Raw genomic sequence first — 21,957 nt, 5'->3', positions numbered from 1 at the left:
GCAGAGTTGTAAGGAAGCCACCGGGAAGACTTTGCATATGTTTACAAGACATTACTGTTTTGCTTCAGACTGTTGAGCACATATCGTAGTAGAGCCGGTGTCCCTGACAAACTTCTCTACATAGTTAATTTGTTTTTTTCCCTTCCTCCACTTATAGTAGGGGATGGGCTTGCTACTCCTTCTGTGATAATCAGTGTAGCTTCCCTGAAGGAGAAGGGGTGATTGCTTACATGTAACTCTAGTTCTTCTTTAGGGGACTCACCATTAAAATCCTAAGTATTGTTCCCTCTTCCCAGTAGACAATATGAAGGAAAATAATGGTTTTCTGTAGTAGTAAGCTTTGTTGTTGTTATTTAAAAAAAGGAGCCAGAACAACTGTGTATGTGTGAGCATGCTGGGATCCTGGAGTACTGATAACCCTTAAAACTGCAGTGTATTTTTTTAGCATTACCTGGCTGTAGGTTATAAGGCTACATTGTCACATTGTTTTCCTTTACAAAAGACATGTTGGTAAAATAAGTTTTCCGTGTCACCTAGTTCCTCGGGTGTCATTCATATATTTGTAATAGGACTTAATTTGTTAAAGTAAATGAATAAAATTTGCCAAAATAGTCTTTTTAATAGGCTACTAAATTATTTCATTCATATTAAAAAATAAGACTTGTTTTATTTTTATTTTTTATTTTTTTTAATAATAAAAAGTGCATTTTCTTTGCCAAAGTGCTCCTGGATCCCCCACATAGGGTGGCCTATTCAGTTCTTATGATTTCAGTGAAGATTTCCCTCAAGGAAGACTGGGTTTCCAGGAAAGCAACCATTTTTTCTCTACTTGTCCGAATTGTAGAATGGAATGCAACCATTTCAGAAGGAAGCACTTTGTGGAGACTAAGAAAAATGTCTAGTCTACATCTCATCCGGGCAGACCATGAAAAAGAAAGAGCCCTTTAGAGGTAACACCTAAAATAGCCTTTTATTTTAGTCGGATCAAGGCAGACTGGGACGGGACCAAGATGGCTTTGGGACAAGTGGTACCTTAGTGAGCTCCGTCCTCCGGACCATTTACATAGATCCTGCTGCAGGTCCCGAAGCCCTCTGGTCGCCCGATGCAATTGCTGAGGCCCTTCTGTGCCTATTGCTGAATTCGGATAGTTGCTGGGGGCTGCATACATGCATCATGGGGACTGCATACATGCATCGTGGGGACCCGGCCAATTAAGGCCTACAGATTGTGGATATCCGAGGCCTCAGATGCTGGAAGCTGCCACAATCAATGTGGAACATGGCTGCTGCCTTTAGTGTTTGGTGCAGCTGCCAATGTCCAGGACTGGACCTGAAGCCTGGACAGAACAGGGAGCGGGACTGCCTGCCAGTGTGGGGGCCATGGCGGGAAGCCCAAACGATGAGAATGTTCTGCAGGGCTTCTGGTGATGCTGCTCACATTTGAAGAGGTGAGGCTGAGTGAGATGGGTCTACGGCTGGCTGGCGGGCAGTGGTCACTGTGCCAGCGTACTGTATTCCTGCACACTTTCTGTTGAGTTAAATTGAAATTGGAATCACCATTCTGAGTAATCTCAGCCAAGAGAGAACATTGGAGCCGGATACCAAGATTCAAACACGCTTCTATCGCTGATGCTTCCCTAGACCCAAAAAAACTTATTGAGGTCTTGGGTAAGTTATACATTGCATACTGGCATTGCTGAAGCCTTTTCCACATTTTGGTCCTGTATAAAAGGGTATGTAGGTAGATGGTTTATAAAATGGTTTTGACAATTAGTCAAATATCTGTTCTTCAGAATTCTAAGAAATGTGGTAAATGTTGCAGGGATTTACTTTTAAGAAGTACCGCACAACTAAAAGAAGGTTGTAACGAGGCAGATGTTAAACGCTTTTTGTTCAAGGTCAATATAATGCAAATGTGTTCTTCGTCTAGAATGTGGTATGCCTATTCTGTCCTCCTTATCCTTCTTTACAGTCTGCATATGCCCGTACACGAGATACAGATCATCAATATAAATTATGTCCTGAATAGATCGTTTTGATTAATGTAATGTTACTGAAGAACAATATGAGTGTTTCTTTGAAGTTCTCTGAAGAAGACAATGCACCTCGATATCAAATGGAAATATTATTCCTCCAAATGCTCAGTGTGCTTCTCATCAATGTTTTACTTCAGGTGCTGTAACGTTCTTCATTCCAACATGCTGGTCCTTCTCCTCTTTTACCTTTTATTTTATTTTTATTTTTTAAACATTTTTTATTTTACATTTCAGTTCCAAGATTTTACATACATCCATTAACTACAGTCATGTCTATTGCAAGATTAAGTAGAATGCAGCTTGACAGAATACATTTTTAAGACACCGTGTACAGTACAAAGTCATTCAATATTGTTCAAATCCCGGCTTCCGAAACCCCAACTCCTTCCATCCTTCCCTCCCTACCCTTCACCCCAATTTCAAGCCCGGACATGGAGATATCTCGCTATACCCTCATGGACTACCCTCTGGGGTTAAAGCCTCGTCTGGCGGTTCACAAATATTCCCTCTGTAGATATTCCATTTCCCCCATATTTTTGACCATTTCCTGGGGCATCCCCGATGGGTGTAGGCTGCCTTTTCGGCTACCATAGCCGTGACCATATCCTGTTCCCAGTGTGACAGTGTGGGCACCGTCCCCGCCCCCCACTTCCTAGCTATATTACATTTTGCTGTCGCCATTCCCAGTGTTGCCCAGGTTTTCATCGCTGTGTTTAGGTCTGTGGGTCGCCATATATTCAAGAGGCAGCACTTAGGGTCTATCTGGATCTCTGCCCCACCTACTTCTGTGATCTCAAGCATTACCTCCTCCCAATAGGCCTGTATCTTTGGGCACTCCCATAGTATATGAATGTATGTCCCAGTTTGTCCAGATCCCCTCAGGCAAAGGGAATCGATTGTATGTCCCAGTTTGTGGAGCGTGGAATAGTATACCCGGTGCAGCAAATTGAGTTGTACTAGCTTTAGGCGAGACTGGATCGCCGCTTCCCTGGCCGATGCAAGCGCGTCCATCCAGCCTGGGTTGTCTATGTCCCCTAGTTCTCTTTTACCTTTTTTCTTACATTTTCTCCTAGTAGGAATTTATCCCTGCCATTTACCTAGCCAAAAACATGGAAAACCCTGCCAATCCTATATAGGTTGTGTAAGCATGCGTTATGGTCTTATACATAGCACCTGGAACTCATGTAATATAAGTGTCCATTGACCAATGGGCGAATAGTCTTGCTGTCCCTTCTCCATTTCTACTTCTCACCGCAGCTTTATTAATTCTAAAAGCTAATACAGCCACAGAAGTCTGCAAAACTCAGCCACTGTTGCCCAGTATACTTTTAGCAACATGACAATATGATTGCTGACATGCTTCTGTCTAGCACTGCTAGCCCTCACCAGCATTGGGTCTGGACGGGAAAAAACGAATCTGCGCTATTAGTAGTGAGGTACAGCATTCTTTAGGAAAAAACAACATACACCAATGTGCATAGGTTATGCAGGACAGCCTTCTTGATCGCAATATAGTATAATGCCATTTTTATAACCATGTAAATTGTTCCTCTGTGTTGTGGTAACTATAATGACAAATAATATCATCAATTAATTATTCTTTGGCCCTGATGAAGCAACCTGATTAGTTGAGAAACACGTGTTGAACTATCCTCCTGTGTGACATAATTCATTTTCAACAAAGCAGTCAGAACAACTGAGGAATCTCGGAGGTCTCAAGCAAAAGAGGAGACCTCAAACTTTTTCTGTTTGTAACTATTATGAGGATTGCTAACTCTAGAGGTGGGATGTTTTCTAAGTCTTAATTTGAATAGTTTTTTCTTTTTTATTGTGTCTAAAATTGGTCACAGGAGTTCCTCAACAGCCAACCACTGTACAGGAAGCACTGCAGCAAAGAATGGAAAGGTACAAATCTGCAGCAGAACAGGCAAAGGCGAGTGGAGATGAAAGGAAAGCCAGAATGCATGAGAGAATAGCCAAGGTTGGTTGCCACTACTATACATCTTACAATAGTATGTTTTGTTATGTTTGGAAAATGTTTAAGCGCTTTCGGATCCAGGGCAAGTGCGGGATCCGGTGCCAGACATCTGCCTTTCTTTGGGACATTCAAGTACTTTGGTAGCATTTTTAGCATTGTTGTTTAGATTGTTATTCCTTTCAGCACCCCTATCATTGAGGTGTCTTACTTACTGGTACTTCCTGTTGCTGCTACCACAAGATTCATGGGGTGTCTGTAGTTCTGAGTTGTGGCACTGGAACATAATTGCTTTCTTTTAATTTCATCATCTCTTACCTCAGTTTCTTTTTTCCCCTGATCAGGACTGTCATACGTGGTTTCCTAGCTGGCAGTTCTACCTCTCATAACTCTACCTTTTCTGCATCACCTCTCTTTTTCTTCACTTGCTGTTGATGACTAGCTTCATATTTTGCAGTTCATGTCAAGGTTATTTCTCCAAAGCAGATCTGTGCAAGCAGTGCTTACAAAGCATGGCCACTGTTAACTTACTATGTATTTGCATCACACTGTCTGGCCGGGTGCTTTTGAATAGGCTTCACTAGTGTGCAAGTACTGACCAGGGTAGTTACACGCAAATAAACATCTTAAATACCTTGACCCTGGCTTAACTTGCACACCAACATTTTGGAATCCCTGGTGGTTTCAGGGGGCCCTGAGTCACATGTCCTTCAAAGTTAACATTTGCTCAAAAATTTGCTGCTCGGAGATGTGCCAAATTCAGAAGCATTTGACCCTTTGCTAGGATCAGATGTTTGTACTCTCTTGGCCTTGCCTCCTGAGAACTCTGACAGTTTCTCCTGGCGGGCTTGAGTCCATCTCCTTTTTACTCCTTCCTATCATCAGTTGGCAGTCAAGCTTGGATTCATGACCTTTAGCCCACTGAAGACTACTTTCTCCACATCAGTATGATGGAGTTAGAGTTTTCCGACCACATAATGTTTCCTGTCCTCCTTGCAAGGCAACAGATGGTTGATTCTCATAACCCCACGTTTTTTATATGACAATGCAGGATGACAACCACCTCTCCTATTATCTGTGCTATCTATCCATTATTTTTTTTATAGAGAGGCACTACCTCAAGGTGTATCTTTTGGCAGTTCATCTGCCTAGATTTCTCAATCCCCCAGAGGATTTCTTGAGCAGAGTGACTTTGCTTCACACTAGTAGGAGCAGAGCAATGCAGTAATTTCCTTTATGGTGAGTATTTTGAGGGAGTCGAACCACTTGCTTCCTGACACAACTACACAGGTGATTTCTTCACTTCCTGGATAGGCAAAGGATTGCTGTACCTGATGGTTTCTTTTCTTTACTGGTAATGGTTGACCCTTTTATGCTTTTCTACCCTTTCGTTTCTGCTTTTCAGATTCATTGCATAGTTAAAAGGACCTCACAAACACATTTTCTATCTCGTGGAATGGAATGAATAAACCATTTTTCACTGGAAATGAGCTGATACTGCCTCGTTATCCAGTAGTAGGATATCTTTCAAAGATTCACATGCCTGAATCATTCCCCGGGATGGGAATCGCCGGTACATAAATAAAGTAATGTCACATTAGACATATAGAGTAATAGGCCAAAGGCCTCACATTAGTAACATATCCATGTCCTTTTGTAAAAAGGACCATCTCTAGAGAAGAGCCAATCCGCTATCACCAACCTCTAGAACCTTCCTGGAAGGAACTCTAGTCCCTCAGATTTTCTACCGCACATCGCTAAGGGAGTCTACTCTGAGCTCTGCTCAGTTTTCATTTCTGGATTTCCAGTGTTTCTTCTCACATATTTCCATCTTCTGAGTGAAGTTCTTCAGTTCTTGATAGCGGATACACCTAAGAAAGGCCTTTTTAGGCCTTGTGGTTCCTGTGGTAAAAAGAGGCTTCATGTGGATGACCAGCACAAAGATTGTCTCTACTGCCTTTACCTGATCATTCTGCAAAGGACTGCAAGGTATGCCGTACCTTTTCTTCAAAGACCCTCAAAGATCGGGAGAGGCGCCTCTTGATTTGGCGGCAGAGGCTTAAAGACAAAGACCAACTAGAGTCTTCTGAGGAGAGTGAGGGCTCTTCTATATCCTCCAAGTGCTTTAAAAAAAGACCATGAGTGGCTTCTCCAGGCCCTTCGTTGCAGCCACCTCAGAAGAAGACACATATAAAAAGTCTTCAAAGGTACATCCCAAGGCTCTACCACCAAAGGTTTCTCCTCAGGAGATTGTTCACACCGTTAAGAAGCCTTCTTTCACTCCGTCGGCAATGGCCTCAACGACGAGAAAATCTACGTCTACGGCCTTGTGTGTGACCTCGTCGACGATGACTGTTTCCACTTCTGTCGCCTCTTCTTCACTATCTACGTCGACGACGACTCCATCGTCGACGGCCGGTAGGTCTTTCTCACCGATGATAAAGATAAAGAAGTCGACGTCCAAACAACCGTCGACGCTACGATCGCCGACGACAGTGTCGACGACGGCCTCGACGACGAAGACTGTCCCGTCGACATCCACTTCATCATCGACGAAAACTCAGTCGACGACGACAACACTGTCGACTAGATCTCCATCGACGGCGACAGCATCTTCGATGACGGTTCCGTCAACGGGAACTCCATCGACCATGGTGCCCGTCGGCGCTTCACTGTCGACGAGTACACCGTCGATGACCTATTCCAATCTGAAAAGTACATACGTCCATCTCAAGATAACGAAACGCACGTTGACGCCGGTCATGACTTCTCCTAGTAGGGTCCAACCATTGCCTCCTGCTCACCTCTTGGACGAAAGAGGATTCTGACGAGGGCAGTATGTTTCGAACAGTGACAAGCCCATCTGAACTTAAAGTGAATCATCAGGACAGTTCGGATTATGAGGACCAAGATCAGGAGGATCAGAATGTTTATCCAGAAGAATACCATCCGCCTCCGCCTCCCATGGTTTGCCTACCAGCATCTTTGGTTTCGACCTACAGTTCCTCATTACGGACTGTAAGCAGAGATTCCCTACTTCTGCCAAGTCTTTACTTCCAGCTGTATCTCCACCGCCAAGACCACAGCTTCCACCCTTGAATCTACAGCCGGGGTCTGTCATTCCACCACTTCCGTCTTCCACAAACGATGAGGAGGAGGATCCACATGAAGAAGGGGAACTTCATGATTCCCAGTCTACTCATGATGAGTGGAACAACTATGTCATACCCTGTCCTGCTACTCCCGTGCCTACGCAAGCTGACTCGCCTCCTGAAGAGATTGGAGGATTTCAGAACATAGTGAAAAGAGAGGCGCAACGTTTCAAAATACCTATGCCATTACACCAGCAAGATTTCTTCCTATACGATCTGAAGGAGCCTTTTAAGAAATCGGTCAGATCTATACCCATTATAGAATACAAATGGGATCAAGGTGTGAAAATAATGCATAACCCTGTCTCTGTGCTCCCAGTATTGCCTTGTCTGGATAAGAAATACTGAACTTCAGATACTGCTGCAGCTTGCCTGACCGGACATCCCAAACCAGACTTTGTCATCACGCAGGCTGCTCAAAAATCAAAAAATCCTTCTGCCCCACTATCCGCCCCTCCGGACAAGGAGGTTCGAAAGCTTGATAACATTGGAAAGCGTTTCTCATCAATGTCGGCTTGAACAGTGCGTGCATCCAATTCCTTGGCACTGTTAGGGCGTTATAACAGACTGTTGTGGGCTGACATTGCTCATTATCTTGCGGCCTTGCCAGATGAGTCGAAAGAAGAAGCAAAAAAGATCTTGCTTGAGGGTGAAAGCTCTGCATCCGAGATAATAGATTGCACAATGGATATCTCCTCTACTGGATTTCGCAACTGGCTGGCGCAGCTGTATTATGACGCCAGGGTTGTTTGAAGGCAACTTCATTCCGACCAGAAGTGCAAACAAATATTTTGGACATGCCCTACATCACTTCGGTTATGAGAGAGTCAACTCAGCACATTTGTTACACACATATGTTTGAGACCACAGTTGTGCTATTTTGTGTTGTGTTTATTGTGGGGAACGCACACTGAGTGGTCTATAAATATCCCTACAGAACCCCAATCTACGGTAGTTTTGTCATAACTTAGTACGGCCTCCGGTCGTGGGTCTTTATCACTATCATTTGGTCACTATTCTGATCGAATACTTCCTTCTCTTTGCACTCAGTTCAGGAGAGGTGTTTCACTGTCTCTTCGGGCTCAGCACTGGTACTTAGCACTGAAGTCTAGATATGGCAGAGAGACTGGATTTGTCCTTTGATGAGGAAATGACACGAGAGATACTTAGCACCCCCAGTATCTTAGACATCACTCCAACTACAGTTTCTAAAGTCAATGATGACTGGACTAAATAGACTCTTCTAAAGAAATCTCACTCTAGGACTGAAGTACATGGGCTAATCATGATTGAATATTTTAGGGCCAACTGTGCACCATCTTCCTAAATGATAAAACCTTTCTACGTGACTGGTCTCTCATTGCATGGAAATGCACTAGAGACTGGTTAATATTGATTATAACGACTGCAAAGAAAGCAGCAGATCTAATCCTTGTTGAAATCCAAACACTTGAGGCAAGCATCAAACAAGCCAATGTGAGTCTAGTTTATAAAAAACAAGCAGACAAAAAACAAGCTGAGGAAACTTGTAAAAAACAAATTGAAGACACCAACAAAGACAATGGGGAATTTAGAGACTCCATCCTAGCCACAACAATTGCGAAATTTAAAAAGGATCTGGACAAATTCGCGATGGATAAAATATATCCTTACACCAGCGATGATTATGTCCCACCGCAATTTAATCATAGAGGAGGCAGACAGAGGTCTAACTACTCAACGTCATCCAGTGAAGATGACCAGACTATGGATGATAACACGACCTATGGAGCCCAAACTGGCAGACCATCCAATCGTCGAGGAAGAGGAAGAGGCTCTAGAAGAGGTAACAACTTTGGACAAGGATATAATCCTTGGTGGCAACCTCCACCATTTGGTTTTCCACCTGGTAATCATCCACAAACCCAGTTCATTCCTTATCCCCCTTACAGTCAAATGATGCCACCGCAACCTTTTTTAGTGTTTGGTCCCAACAATCAAAGAGGCAGAAGAAGAGGACAAAGAAACAGAGTGAATTGGAACTCACCAGTGTCCACAACGATGACAGCTCAATCGTCAGGAACAGCATCGACGAGCGGCACGAACAAATAATTGTTAATCTGAGCTCATGTGAGCCAAACGATGTAGAGTTGCAAATCCTAAAGAAAGGGTTGGGTTTTGTACCAACATTCAAAGGAGACGCTTTTCAAACATGTCAAGAACTAGCGTCCTTCTTTAGGAAAATACGACTCAATGCCTTTTTCAAGGATAAAGAACTAGGAGACACTAACAATTCTAACACTGGACTACGCCCAAAATCAACCTTCAATCCACCGATGCATCTGATTCCAGCACGGATTGTGGCCTTTGAAGAGGCGGTACTTTATGATTTCGATACTATTAAGACCAGTAATCAGAATCAGTTTCAGAATCTTTCCAGGATGAAGAAAGCTGCCCTCAACAATTTGGCCAACAACCAAGACCTTGTCATAAAACCCGCGGACAAGGGTGGCGCGGTAGTTCTCTTGAATAAAGAAACGTACAGAGAAGAATGTTTACGTCAACTTAACGATCCTAAATCATATCAAAAGCTAACCATGGATCCATCAAAACGATTGACCAACGAGATTACCATCAAAGTGGAAGAGGCTAAGGAGAACAAATGGATCACAGAACATGAGGCACAGTACTTAACTGTCAGGACTCCTATCACCCCGTACTTTTACGTACTGCCAAAAATACATAAAGCCACTAGACCGCCACCAGGACGACCGATTGTTTCGGGTATCGGATCGGTACTCGAACCGCTCTCTACGTTTGTAGACTCATTCCTTCGACCATTGGTATCATTGATGCCTACTTTCATTCAAGACACCAAGCATTTCCTCACAGAGATTCAAGAGCTTCCATTTGATGTGGAAAAAGATTGGCTAGTGTCTTTTGATGTGGAATCTCTGTATACATGCATCCCACAAGAACAGACTTTAACCACTATCAAATCGATGCTGCAAAACCTGGTTTGGGATAGCATAACACCTATAGACTTTGTAATGTTCTGTGCCAGGAAGGTGCTCAAAGAAAACTTTTTTTAAGTTTGAACACCAGTTGTACCTACAGATATCTGGTACTTGTATGGGGAGTGTTTGTGCCCCCAGTCTGGCCAACCTATATGTCCACAAAGTTGAGCAAGAGACCGTACTAACACCAAACAATCCATTTGTTAATCATCTATGTACCTGGAAAAGGTACATAGATGACATTTTTGTCATCTGGCGAGGTAATGAAGACACACTCAAATTATTTCATGAATGGCTAAATCAGCAGGATGACTTTCTAAGATTCACATTGGAATGTTCAAGATCTAGTCTTCCATTTCTAGATTTGCTGATTAAACCGAGTAACGGCGTCCTGGTGACAGAGTTGTACAGAAAACCCACCTCATGCAACTCTCTCTTACCCTTCCAAAGTTACCACCCACGAGCTCTTCGTGAAAATTTGCCATTCGGGCAGTTTTTACGTATAAGACGTAATTGCACCGAACTGGCTGAATACGAGAAGCATGCAAGGGCATTGACACTCGATCTAAAAGAAAAGAAATACCCCACACATTTGATTCGAAACTCAAAGAAAAGAGCAGCTAACAATAACATAGATGCGTTGTTAGAGAGGAGTGCTCCCAAGGAAACAAACAAGCAAATTACGTTTGTCAACACCTTTTCTAGCTTCTCCAACTCAGTAAAGAAGAGCATCAATAAACATTGGGGTATCTTAAATCTGGCCAACAATACACTTCCACGTCCTCTGTTTGCTTACAAACGCAGCCCCAATCTTCGTGATAAATTAGTTCATACTCGTCCGTACAGTACTAAGCCCAATCAGTCACAAACCACACTCTGGAATTTATCACCTGTAGTTGGTCATTTCCCATGTGGTACTTGCTCAGTGTGTCCACAGACAGAAAGAACACTAGAAATTGACATAGGTACATCAAGACCTTGGAAAATACAAAAACACACGAATTGCAACAGCGATCGTTTAATTTACCTGGTTTGGTGCCCCTGCTTACTCCGTTATGTGGGTATGACCACTAGGAGGATCAAGATTCGCATCCAAGAGCACAAAAGCACTATTAGATGCGGAAAACGGTCAACTAAACTGACCAACCATTTCATTGATAAAGGACATCAGGACACTGATTTACATTGGGTGGTTTTGGATAAGCCTTGGATACCCCCACATTTGACAGACCTCACAAAATTCTTACTTCGCAGAGAGCAACAGTGGGTGTATAAATTAAAAACAGACACCCTAGGTCTGAATGATGATATACCATGGGTGGCTTTATAAGGACATGTATGGTTGGATGCTTTAGTTATCCTCTAACTACATTAATGAGGTGGATCTATCCAATTGAGAGAGATCTGTATACTACCCGTAGACTTTCTTTGGCAACATCGATACAATATCACGTAGATACATCAAACTCACTCTTTAAACGGTAGAGTCTACCCGTCGTGGTTCACCGAGTTTTGTAGCTTATATCCCTTTTGACAACTCATACACCAAATGGGTTAATGTTTTACCCAACAGGTTTGACGTGTGACAACTTAATTTTGATCAACACTGGATTAACTATCATTATACACATCAGAGTATTACACACTATACACCATGCTGCATCTGTAGTTGACTATACAAAAGGCTGGAGGGTTACTTTTACATAGTATTAATTCCGTGTTCCAACAGCTATAGACCCTTCCCAGCTTGGGATTTCTCCAGTTCTCCCTGCCATGGCCCTTCGTTTTTATATGCTATGTCTAGTAGAACTTTAGACTAGGGTAGAGCAGGAATACTGCCTAAATTACGTCGCTCTCGCGTTTTAGACACACCGCGCATGCGCGAGTGTATTACTAGCGCTCCTCGACGCCTGTGCATGAGGCACAGGATACCAGAGTCCGCCTTCCCTCAATGCGCATGCGCGGGACCGTAACACTCGTCCTCCGCGCCTGCGCAGGTCGGATTCAGGCAATACAGAAGACGGCTTTTAGAGGGCAGGACCCCGTTTTCACAGGTACTAACCATCACCAATGCGCTATTTATACATCGAGTCTTCCTGCCGATCGGTACCTTCCGGGGCTAGCTCTACCGAGCAACGAGGTACCGACGGACAGGTAAAACTGCTGTAGCGCTAATCTTTGTTGCACCAACCTTTGTAAGGGCAGTAAGGGCTTTGTCACTTGGGTAAAATCATTTGATATAGCTAACTACATTCTTCTTAGCCTCTAAATTCTAAACTGAATCCCTCATAATTGTAATATACATTATGGGATAGTACCCAGCGCTTTTAGAGTAACTTTGTGACCTTTCTCTTCACTGTAGAGCTGAGTTTTGGAAGTTCTTGTAAGGTGTACTTTTCTAGACACCTGTAGATCTTTACATATACATATATATATATATCATATCTACATTTTCCTCCCCATAGCGCGGGGCCTCCTTTCAGAGCAGCCAGCCAGGTAGAGGTGAGGCAGGATTTTCCTACTAGTGAGGGTAAGTCCAATTGAGTGTACATAATTAATACACCAGTAAATCAATGACATATCACCTTAGATTGTTGATTTAATACATATGTAATCTAAACAATGTGTATATGTTTTTTCTTTCTCTTGTTTCCCCTTGTTTTGCTACTTGTCTTTTTAGATACCTGGGTATGACCTGATCAACTAAAATAAGACAGGAATACCGGTGGAGTATACAAATTCACTTTATTCTGTATTTTGTTATCTCATATTATTGCAGCAGCAGTTTCACACTTTTTCCATCTGGTCCTGAAGAAAGCTGATGATACCTCTTGGATCGATAGGCTGAAACATGTTGACCATCAAGTGACAGTGGTTCTATTTCCATACCACTGTGCTGTTACTTTTTAACCCTGTCAAGCGGAACACAATAATAAAGGACTATAGTGTATCCACTTAGATAGTTGTAATATTCACTCACTTATTCTTCACACAGCGCTGCATACCTCACTACACCTATTCTCTCACATATGGGATTACCATCCCTTTGTCCAAAAAAACATCTCTGAGCTCCTCCCTTAAACACCGGAGTAGTAGCTCCCAGTGTTGACTAGGATTTCTACACTGGTAAGGAGGACCCATATGATGAAGCATGTCACCCTTGGGTGAGTGAGGGTTCCTATCCTTAAGGGATGTCTCCCCCAGTCATGTTTGTAGCATCACATCGGTTATGAGAGAGTCAACTCAGCACATTTGTTACACACATATGTTTGAGAACACAGTTGTGCTATTTTGTGTTGTGTTTATTGAGGGGAACGCACACTGAGTGGTCTATAAATATCCCTACAGACCCCCAATCTACGGTAGTTTTTTCATGCCCTACGATGGCCAGCTTCTTTTCGGATCACACATTGACGTAGCTCTCCAAGGTATAAAAAAGGATACAGACACGGCCAGAGCTTTGGGTACCCTACAGTACAAGAATCTGCCTTTTCGTGGCTCAAGAGGATGAGGGCAATCCTCTACAAGAGGTGATTACCAAAACCGATCTTCTTACCCTTCTGGTCAACAGTATTGACCACAATACCAACTGCGTCCGCTGCAACAGTCATCCTATAGTAAGTCCTCCTTTTGTGGCAAAGGTGGTCAGCAGAAGGGCGCCGCTCGATGACAATGACCTTTCACTACCACCAGTCTCCAGTTCATCTCCGCCCTCAACAGTTGTAGGAATAATTTCCCATTTCCTAAAAAATTGGAAACAAATCACAACGGACCGTTGGGTTCTGCAATTAGTTCAATTCGGTCATTCACTGGAGTTCACTCAAATTCCTCCCCGAACTCCTCCATGACCTATGCTTCACAAAAATCTACGTATTCTACTCCGGGAGATTTTAATTATGCTCTAGAAGGGAGCTATAGAAAGGGGTCCTCTCTTTCAACGGGGGGAAGTATTTTACTCCCGTTTTTTCCTAGTACGCAAAAAGGAGAAAAAATGGAGACCGATTTTGGACCTGAGAAACCTCAACAAAGTCTTTAAAAAGGAGTCGTTTCGTATGGTTACCATCCAGGAAGTACTACAACTTCTCAATGCGAAGGATTACATGGTATCCCTGGATTTCAGGATGCCTATTTTCACATCGCTATCCACCAGAATCACAAGAAATTTTTGAGGTTTGCAGTAGCGGGCAAACACTTCCAATTCTGTGTCCTACCGTTCGGACTCAAATCGGCACCACACATTTTTCCAAAATGCCTATCTCCAGTAGCCGCATATCTCAGGCAACAACACCGTCAGGTCTTTCCATATCTGGACGATTGGCTGGTCAAAGCACCATCTCTAGAATGCGCGTCCAGGTCTTCTGACGCCTGTCTACAGCTTTTCGATCGCGTGGGTCTCACTCTCAATTGGGACAAGTCTGTCCTCCAGCCTTCCCAGCGTATACCTTTCCTGGGTGCTACTCTCGACACGACCCAGCAGAAGGCGTTTCCGTCACAAGAGCGCAAAGATAGGCTTCTTTCATTGGCAATTCGCATAAGGCTTCTTTCATTGGCAATTCGCATAAGTTCCAAGAAGTCTTTAACAGTGCGCCTTTTCAAATCCCTGCTCGGGATGATGTCTTCATGTATTCTGCTAGTTCCACACTGTTGTCTTCACTTGTGCCCTCTTCAGGAGGCGCTCTCGGCTCGATGGGTCCAATGTACAGGTTCATTTGACAATATCATCCGAGTGACCCCTCCAATGGTCAAGGCTTGAAGGTGGTGGATTTGCCCTCAGAACCTTTCTCAATGCTTGCCTTTCTTGCTTCCAGCTTCGCCGCATATCTTCAGAACAGATGCGTCACTGGAAGGTTGGGGAGCTTTCCTCCACAGTGGGAAATGGTCCCAGTCCGAAAGACAACTCCACATCAATCTCCTCGAACTGCGAGGTGTCTATCTCGCTCTTCTGGCATTCCTACAAAGAATCCGGAATTCTCTAGTGCTCATGCGTACGGACAATACCACGACGATGCACTATCTAAACAAGCAAGATGGAACTCGCGCTCTAACACTCTCCCACGAGTTGCAAAAAATTAGGAACTGGTTGCTCCTTCACAACATTTCTCTTCGGGCAGAGTATGTCCCAGGAACGGACAATGTTCTGGCCGATTTTCTGAGCAGACAACAGGAGTGGGAATTGAATCAGCTGACTCTCAACCGCAGATTCTCTCAATGGGGCACCCCTCTCCTGAACCTGTTTGCTACAAGTCAGAACACCAAATGCCAACACTTCGCAAGCTGGCGTCCCCAGAAGGGATCTCTAGGTAATGCATTTTCGATCGCATGGTGCTACGTCTTTGCATAAGCTTTTCCACCGTTTCCTCTGATTCCCAGAGTTCTCAGGAAATTGAAAGCGGAGACTTGCACACTCATTCTGATAGCCCCAGCTTGGCCACACCAGCATTGGTTCACAGAGCTTCACCTTCTCTCCCTGGAACCACCGATCCAGTTGAAACCGTTTGATTCTCTTCTCACAATGAACCACCAGCATCCGGATCCGGCATCTCTCAAATTATCTGCTTGGCTCCTGAGTTCAGAGAATTCCAGCACCTATACATTCTGCCGGATCGTAGAGCAGTTCTGGCTCGGGCTCGAGTGGACAGTACTAACAAACATACTCCTTAAAATGGAAAAGGTTCCGCATCTGGTGCAAGTCACAGAAGATACACCCTCTTTCATCTTCTCCAGTTCAAATATTGCCTTACCTTCTCCATCTGGCGAACTCCGGTCTTGCTCACGCTTCAATTAAAGTTCACTTGGCTGCAATATCCCATTTCAGAAGATCTTATGCTGGCTCTTCTTTTTGGTCTAACAGTTTCTTAAAGGCATGTTCAGGACTTTTCCTCCTGTTAAAACGTTACCTCCCACTTGGCATCTCAACACAGTTCTTGCTCAGCTCATGAAACATCCTTTTGAGCCAATGCACAGAGCTGATCTTAAGTATCTTTCCTGGAAAACGGCACTTCTTCTGGCCCTTACCTCAGCGAGGCGAGTGAGTGAGCTCCAGGCATTTTCAATTCAAGACCCTTTTCTTCAGTTCAAACATGACAGGGTTATACTGCGAACAAATCCTATGTTTGTTCCAAAGGTCCCGTCAGACTTCCATCTCAATGAACCTATAGTTTTACGTTCCTTCTTTCCAAATCCTCACACAATAAAAGAACTCTGCATTCTCTGGATCTTAAACGCTGCCTAAAGTTTTACATTGACAAGACAAAGACCTTCCGCAAGTCCAACCAACTCTTTGTGGCTTACAGTCAACCTAGAAAAGGTCTTCCACTCACTAAACAAAGTATCTCTCGCTGGATCTCTGCAGCTATTACGTTCTGTCACCAGCAAGCGGGGCAACGCCTACATTCCAAGGCCCGAGCCCACTCCACTCGGGCGATGACTACCTCCATGGAACTCTAAGCAGGTGTGCCTATTACAGACATTTGCAGAGCAGCAACTTAGAAGACGTCGCATACATTCACCAAGCATTACTGCTTGGATACAGAACTCATGAAGGATGCGGCAGGGGGACAGGCAGTACTTCGTCATCTATTTCGATAGAGGTGAGCCTTCTTTCATCCCGCCATCCTTTCTTGTATACGCACATTTCTCTATTGTGTTCCTTAATGTTTTCTTTGATTACAGTTTGGTACTTTCTATGTGTTATGTTCATATGTTATTATCTGGTGAATTTGTATCTGCTGTACCATTGAAATGCGCTTATCATTGCTTACTACTCTGATTCAGGCATGTGAATCTATGAAAGATACCCTAATACTGGATAAGAAATGCGTTACTTACCTGTAACTGCAGTTATCCAGTATTGGTATCTTTCATAGATTCACATGCAACCCACCCACCTCCCCTGGAAGGGCTCATCTAGTTCTCTTAGTGATACACCTACTTAGCCCTGTGAGTACGAAAATCTGAGGGACTAGAGCTCCTTCCAGGAAGGTTCTAGAGGGTGGTGATAACTGATTGGCTCTTCTCTAGAGATTGGTCCTTTTTACAAAAGGACATGGACATGTTACTAATGTGAGGCCTTTGGCTTATTACTCTATTTGTCTAATGGGACATTACTTTATTTATGTACCGGGGACTCCCATCCCGACGCCGGGGAATGATTCAGGCATGTGAATCTATGAAAGATACCAATACTGGATAACTGCAGTTACATGTAAGTAAAGCATTTATTTCCCTTGATCATTCGGTCACTTGCAACCTATCTCCAACTGGGATTTTAAGATAACCTACCTATTGTATAGCTGCCAGAATAAATCGTATCACAGTCAAACTACGGAGCAAGTGGCTGAGGTTTTGCCAATGGACCATAGGGAAGGATAGCAATGCGCTTTCTTGTGTGTTAGATGATGTGTTTTTATTTTACTCCCACTTGATCATTTGGGATAATCAAGTGAAATGTTAGATCCTACATGGTAAGGCTAGTACATAAAGGAATTTAATTCATGTTGTTTTCTCTTACAAAGTGTTGTGGTAAACATACAGGGTTTATTGAATGTTTTTACTCCTGTTTGCAGACTACAACCTTCCTGGGTCCCTGTTGTGCTCTTTATAATTCTGGTCCATAAGAACTTTTTGCCCATTAGTGACCTTCAACTGGCAACCTGAAAAGGTGTGTGTTTAGTTGTGTTTATGTCTACTGACAGTGTCTGCAAGCTTCAGGCTCCTTCTTTACTTCATCTTTTATTGAATAAAAAAAAAGACAGGCAGCAAAATGATCTTATGTAGCAACAGCTACAAAATATACATCATAACAAATTTGCTGTATGCTAATATTGTTTGTTGCTTTCAGACCTTGTGAGTCCCCTTTCTTATCTCTACCGGTAGTCCTCATTAGAAAAACACCTTTGATGCTCCCCATCTAGCCTTCCTCAGTGCTGAACTTCATCAATAGCTTGAAAGTTGTATAAGAAATCATGAAGTGGGGAAGGGAGGGAAATGTGTAGTGAATAGAAAACTTGTTGGGATAACAGGGAGATTGGCCAAGATGATGTGAGGGTAAAAGTGTAAATGGGTACAAAACTGCCAGAGCTTATGGGGCATTGTTAATTTAACAGCTGTCAATCTTCTACAGTGGTCACTCTTCCGCAAATCCATTGGCATCTTGCATACATATGCCATATGCAGTTTAGGATCAATTGTTGAAGTTGCGTCTCAAAAGTGTGCAGGAGGCGTTGTCATCTCATTTGCGCCATAGAGAACTGCTGTTAACATAATGTAGGCTATGGAGGTAGTGTTTCTCTCCAGTAACAAGGCATGAAGATTAGGGGTGAGCATTGTGCACTAAATAAGGCATCTCTTGATAGCTTTCATCACACCAAGGTTTAATGGGTATCGTATATTTGCTTGCAAGCTCTTCAACTCCTATTGAGAGTGGTATGAATTCCCCCCTTTGCTGTTCTATTATTTGGGAGAGGTTTGTTTAAATATGGACCGGTTTGCCTTTAATTTGCGCATTGCTTGTATCTGAAAGAAACAGGTTAGTATTAGATTCCTTACCTTAGAATATCCCCAGGTGTCAGTCTGGATCTGAAAACGTTTGCGTAGCAGTACTCTTGCGCGTCTGCAGGCGTAGTCTGCGGCTCCGCTTCCGTCGGTGGCGTCGTTGGCGCCGGGATGACGTCGCCGGAGTACTTAGGCGCTGCCCTCGCGCGCTGACGTCAGTTATTCTTTTTTCCGCGCCAGCAGCGCAGATCCGGAAAAAGTGGTACTCCTAGTCAATTTTTGACTAACTTTTTTCGATCCCTTTTGATCATTTTTCGGAGTCTTTTCGACTCTGAACGGTGCAGGTAAGGATGCCTGGATTTAAACCCTGTGAGGACTGCGACCGACTGATGTCGGTTACCGACCCTCACCGCCGGTGCCTTCACTGTCTCGGCTTTGACCACGACGACAAGGCCTGCCCCGACTGCCGATCCCTGACGTCGAAAGCTAGGCGGGAGCAGTCTTGCAAGCGGCTCGAGCTCCGGCAGTCAGCCTGCACCGTGAGAGGTCCCGGTCCGGACGGAGGTCGAGGGACCGGTCGCGGGGTCGGAGCCATCATAGCTCCGGGAGTCACCATCGGTCTTCAGGCTCTAAGTCGTCAGGTAAGCACAAGAAGTCGAAGAGACGTCATTGCTCTTCCAACTCCCCCCGACGCTCGCGCAACGCGGCCGGGGGTTCGGGTGACACCGCCCACGCGGCTCCGTCGGAGTTGTGGGCGTCGCAGCCTGCTTCATACCCTGCGGTCCCTGGGCAAAATGCGACGCCGGAGGAGTTAGAGCGCTTCCTTATGGCCATGAGGTCTCTCTCTCCTCCGACGGGCTCGGCGGCGCCTTTGGGCCCAGCGGACCCGTCTGGGGGCCTCAGCGGGTCGGGTGCTTTGGCCCTGACGCCCGGCAGGCGTCGCAGGGCCCCGCTGGATCCGCTTCCCGGTCGTCGCCGGTTGACTTGACGACCTCACCGGCGCCGATCCCTAGGGTGTCACCTCCGGCGCCGCCTTCGGGCGACGCCGTCCCCGATCCCTCCCTTGATCCGGTTCCGGCGTCGTATTCGATGCTGATTGGAGATTTTTACTTCAACGAACTGGACCCATCCTTTGACAACCCTGATTATCAGGAGATGGGTGATGAGGTGTATTGGGAGGGGTGTGAGGACCCTCTGACACGTGATTGTCAGTCCCAGCAGGACTGGACAGGTGATCTTAGGGATGCCAGTGGTCTGGACACTTCGCCAGAAACTGGTTTTGTCTCACCTCCTACCGTGGCTACGGAGGAGGGGGCAACCTACAGTATGGTGCTGACGCGGGCGGCCAGGTCCTTGGGCCTTGAGATCCCCGTCGCTGCCGTGAGGACTAACCTCCTCTCTGAGGTCCTTAAACCGCAGTCAAGCTTGGCTGAGCCTCTTCTGCCGTTTAATGAGGCCTTGACTGACGTTCTTTTGGGCACTTGGCCCGCTACAGGTCCGCCTGTAGATAGGAACGTGGCCAGACGCCACCGCCCGGCCCCGGGCGACCCTTGTTTCCTGTCCACCCATCCTACCCCCGAGAGCCTGGTCATCCAGGCCTCCAACTTCCAAACCGCATTCCCGACGGCTCCGCCCGATCGGGAATCCAAGAGGTACGAGCAATACGACAAGAAGGTATTCTCCTCCCTGAGTTTGGGACTGCGGTCTTCCAACACCGCGTGCCTCTTGGCCCGCTACACCCCCTCTCTGTGGGACACGGTCGTGAACGTGCTGCCAGACTGCCCGGCGGAGGTCAAGGCTAAACTCGCCCAAGCCCTTGCGGAGGGTCGAGATGCAGCGCATTTTTCCATCCGGTGTGGGCTGGATACCACCGACTCACTGGGCAGAGCGATGGCAACGACAGTGGCGATTCGTCACCACGCCTGGTTGAGGTCCGCCAACTTTTCGGCCGATGTCCAGAATACACTCATGGACATGCCGTTTGATGGGCGTCGCCTTTTTGGCGACAAGGCAGACCATGCGCTTGAGCGCTTTAAGGACTCCAGAGCTATGACCAAGTTCTTGGGCCTCCCGGCCCCGCGCCAGCAAACGGGTGCCTTTCGCGGCCAAGGAAGGGGCGCACCCACACGTGCTGCCAGCCACGCACCGCAGACTAATTTCCAGTGCGGTGGCGGCCGTGGAAACCGCCGTGGCGGCGGTCGGGGACTACGGCGAGGTCAGTCCACACCTACCCCTGCAGCATCCACCTCAAAACCCTACTAGTCTGAGCTTTCAGGCCCATGTGACGCCAGTGGGGGGCACGGTTCGCCATCACCTCCTCCACTGGCGCACTGTCACATCGGACAGGTACTCCCTACCCTTCGAGGCGACCCCTCCAGCCATGCCACCGCAATACCACTGCGTGTCGGGGGATCACTTGCGACTTCTGCAAGAGGAAGTTACGGCCCTCTTGGCCAAGGGGGCCATCAAGCACGTTCCTGGGCCAGAAGTAGGGTGTGGTTGCTACTCCAGTCGAATGCCCAGAATGGGTAAGAGGCGCACTCAGTTTTCACTGGTTAATTTTATATAATCTTAAACTCTGTTTCTACAAGGGTGCTACACTATAGTTATGTGTTGGCTACACACTAAAATATAACAAATGCATGAACCGGAGTTACCCTGCTCTAGTGTGCACTGTACCTATTGAACTAATCGTTCACATTAATTTAAACCAATCTTTAGAAACTGAACCAAATTTGTTCGAAATATTGATGCTTTACATATAACTCTTCACAACATATTTACTTAAGTCAAAATCATTTTTACTTCATCATACATACACTTCATTAATTTGTTATACCATCACATATGTTATGTATTCCAACTACTTTACCAAAAATATTTTCTTCATCCAAGTGTCTTGTGCTTAATTATCCTTATGTTTTCTTGGATACATCCACAGTTGCTAATGAACCAAATGTAGACGCTGGCCCAAAGCATTTCGGAACGTTTGTTCCTTCCTCAGGGGAAATATTCTGCAAATAAAGATTTCATATTACTTCACTTGTATACATTCAAAATTAATCTTATATCAAACTTTATATACATTTTCTGGGTCACCATGTGCTACAAATTCTAGGTCACTTGCCACAACGTCAAGTTAAATTGAAATTACGTTCTCCATAAAACTGTCCATACATCTAATGAATCCGCGGTTATCAACCCTCATATGAATCATAAAAAGAAGTTTTTTTTTATGCATGGTACATTCAAAATGTCGTTTACAAACTAGTCATTATCTTGCATTGATCAATGTACATTTTGCT

General features: G+C 45.0%; 1 protein-coding gene across 1 annotated transcript in view; it reads left to right on the top strand.

Moving 5' to 3' along the window:
- Positions 1–21,957, top strand: part of CC2D1B (coiled-coil and C2 domain containing 1B) — a 555,234-nt gene that overhangs the window by 302,002 nt on the left and 231,275 nt on the right. Inside the window, exon 11 of the mRNA XM_086925080.1 lies at positions 3,887–4,017. Coding sequence (XP_086781206.1) covers positions 3,887–4,017 — 131 coding nt within the window. The remainder of the gene's footprint in view (positions 1–3,886; positions 4,018–21,957) is intronic.

The sequence above is a fragment of the Lissotriton vulgaris genome, chromosome 1_1, assembly GCF_964263255.1.
Source record: "Lissotriton vulgaris chromosome 1_1, aLisVul1.2, whole genome shotgun sequence".
In the NCBI taxonomy this organism is placed as follows: Eukaryota; Metazoa; Chordata; class Amphibia; order Caudata; family Salamandridae; genus Lissotriton; species Lissotriton vulgaris.
The sequence above is the reverse complement of the archived record's forward strand: the minus strand, read 5'-3'. Positions and strand labels throughout refer to the sequence as shown.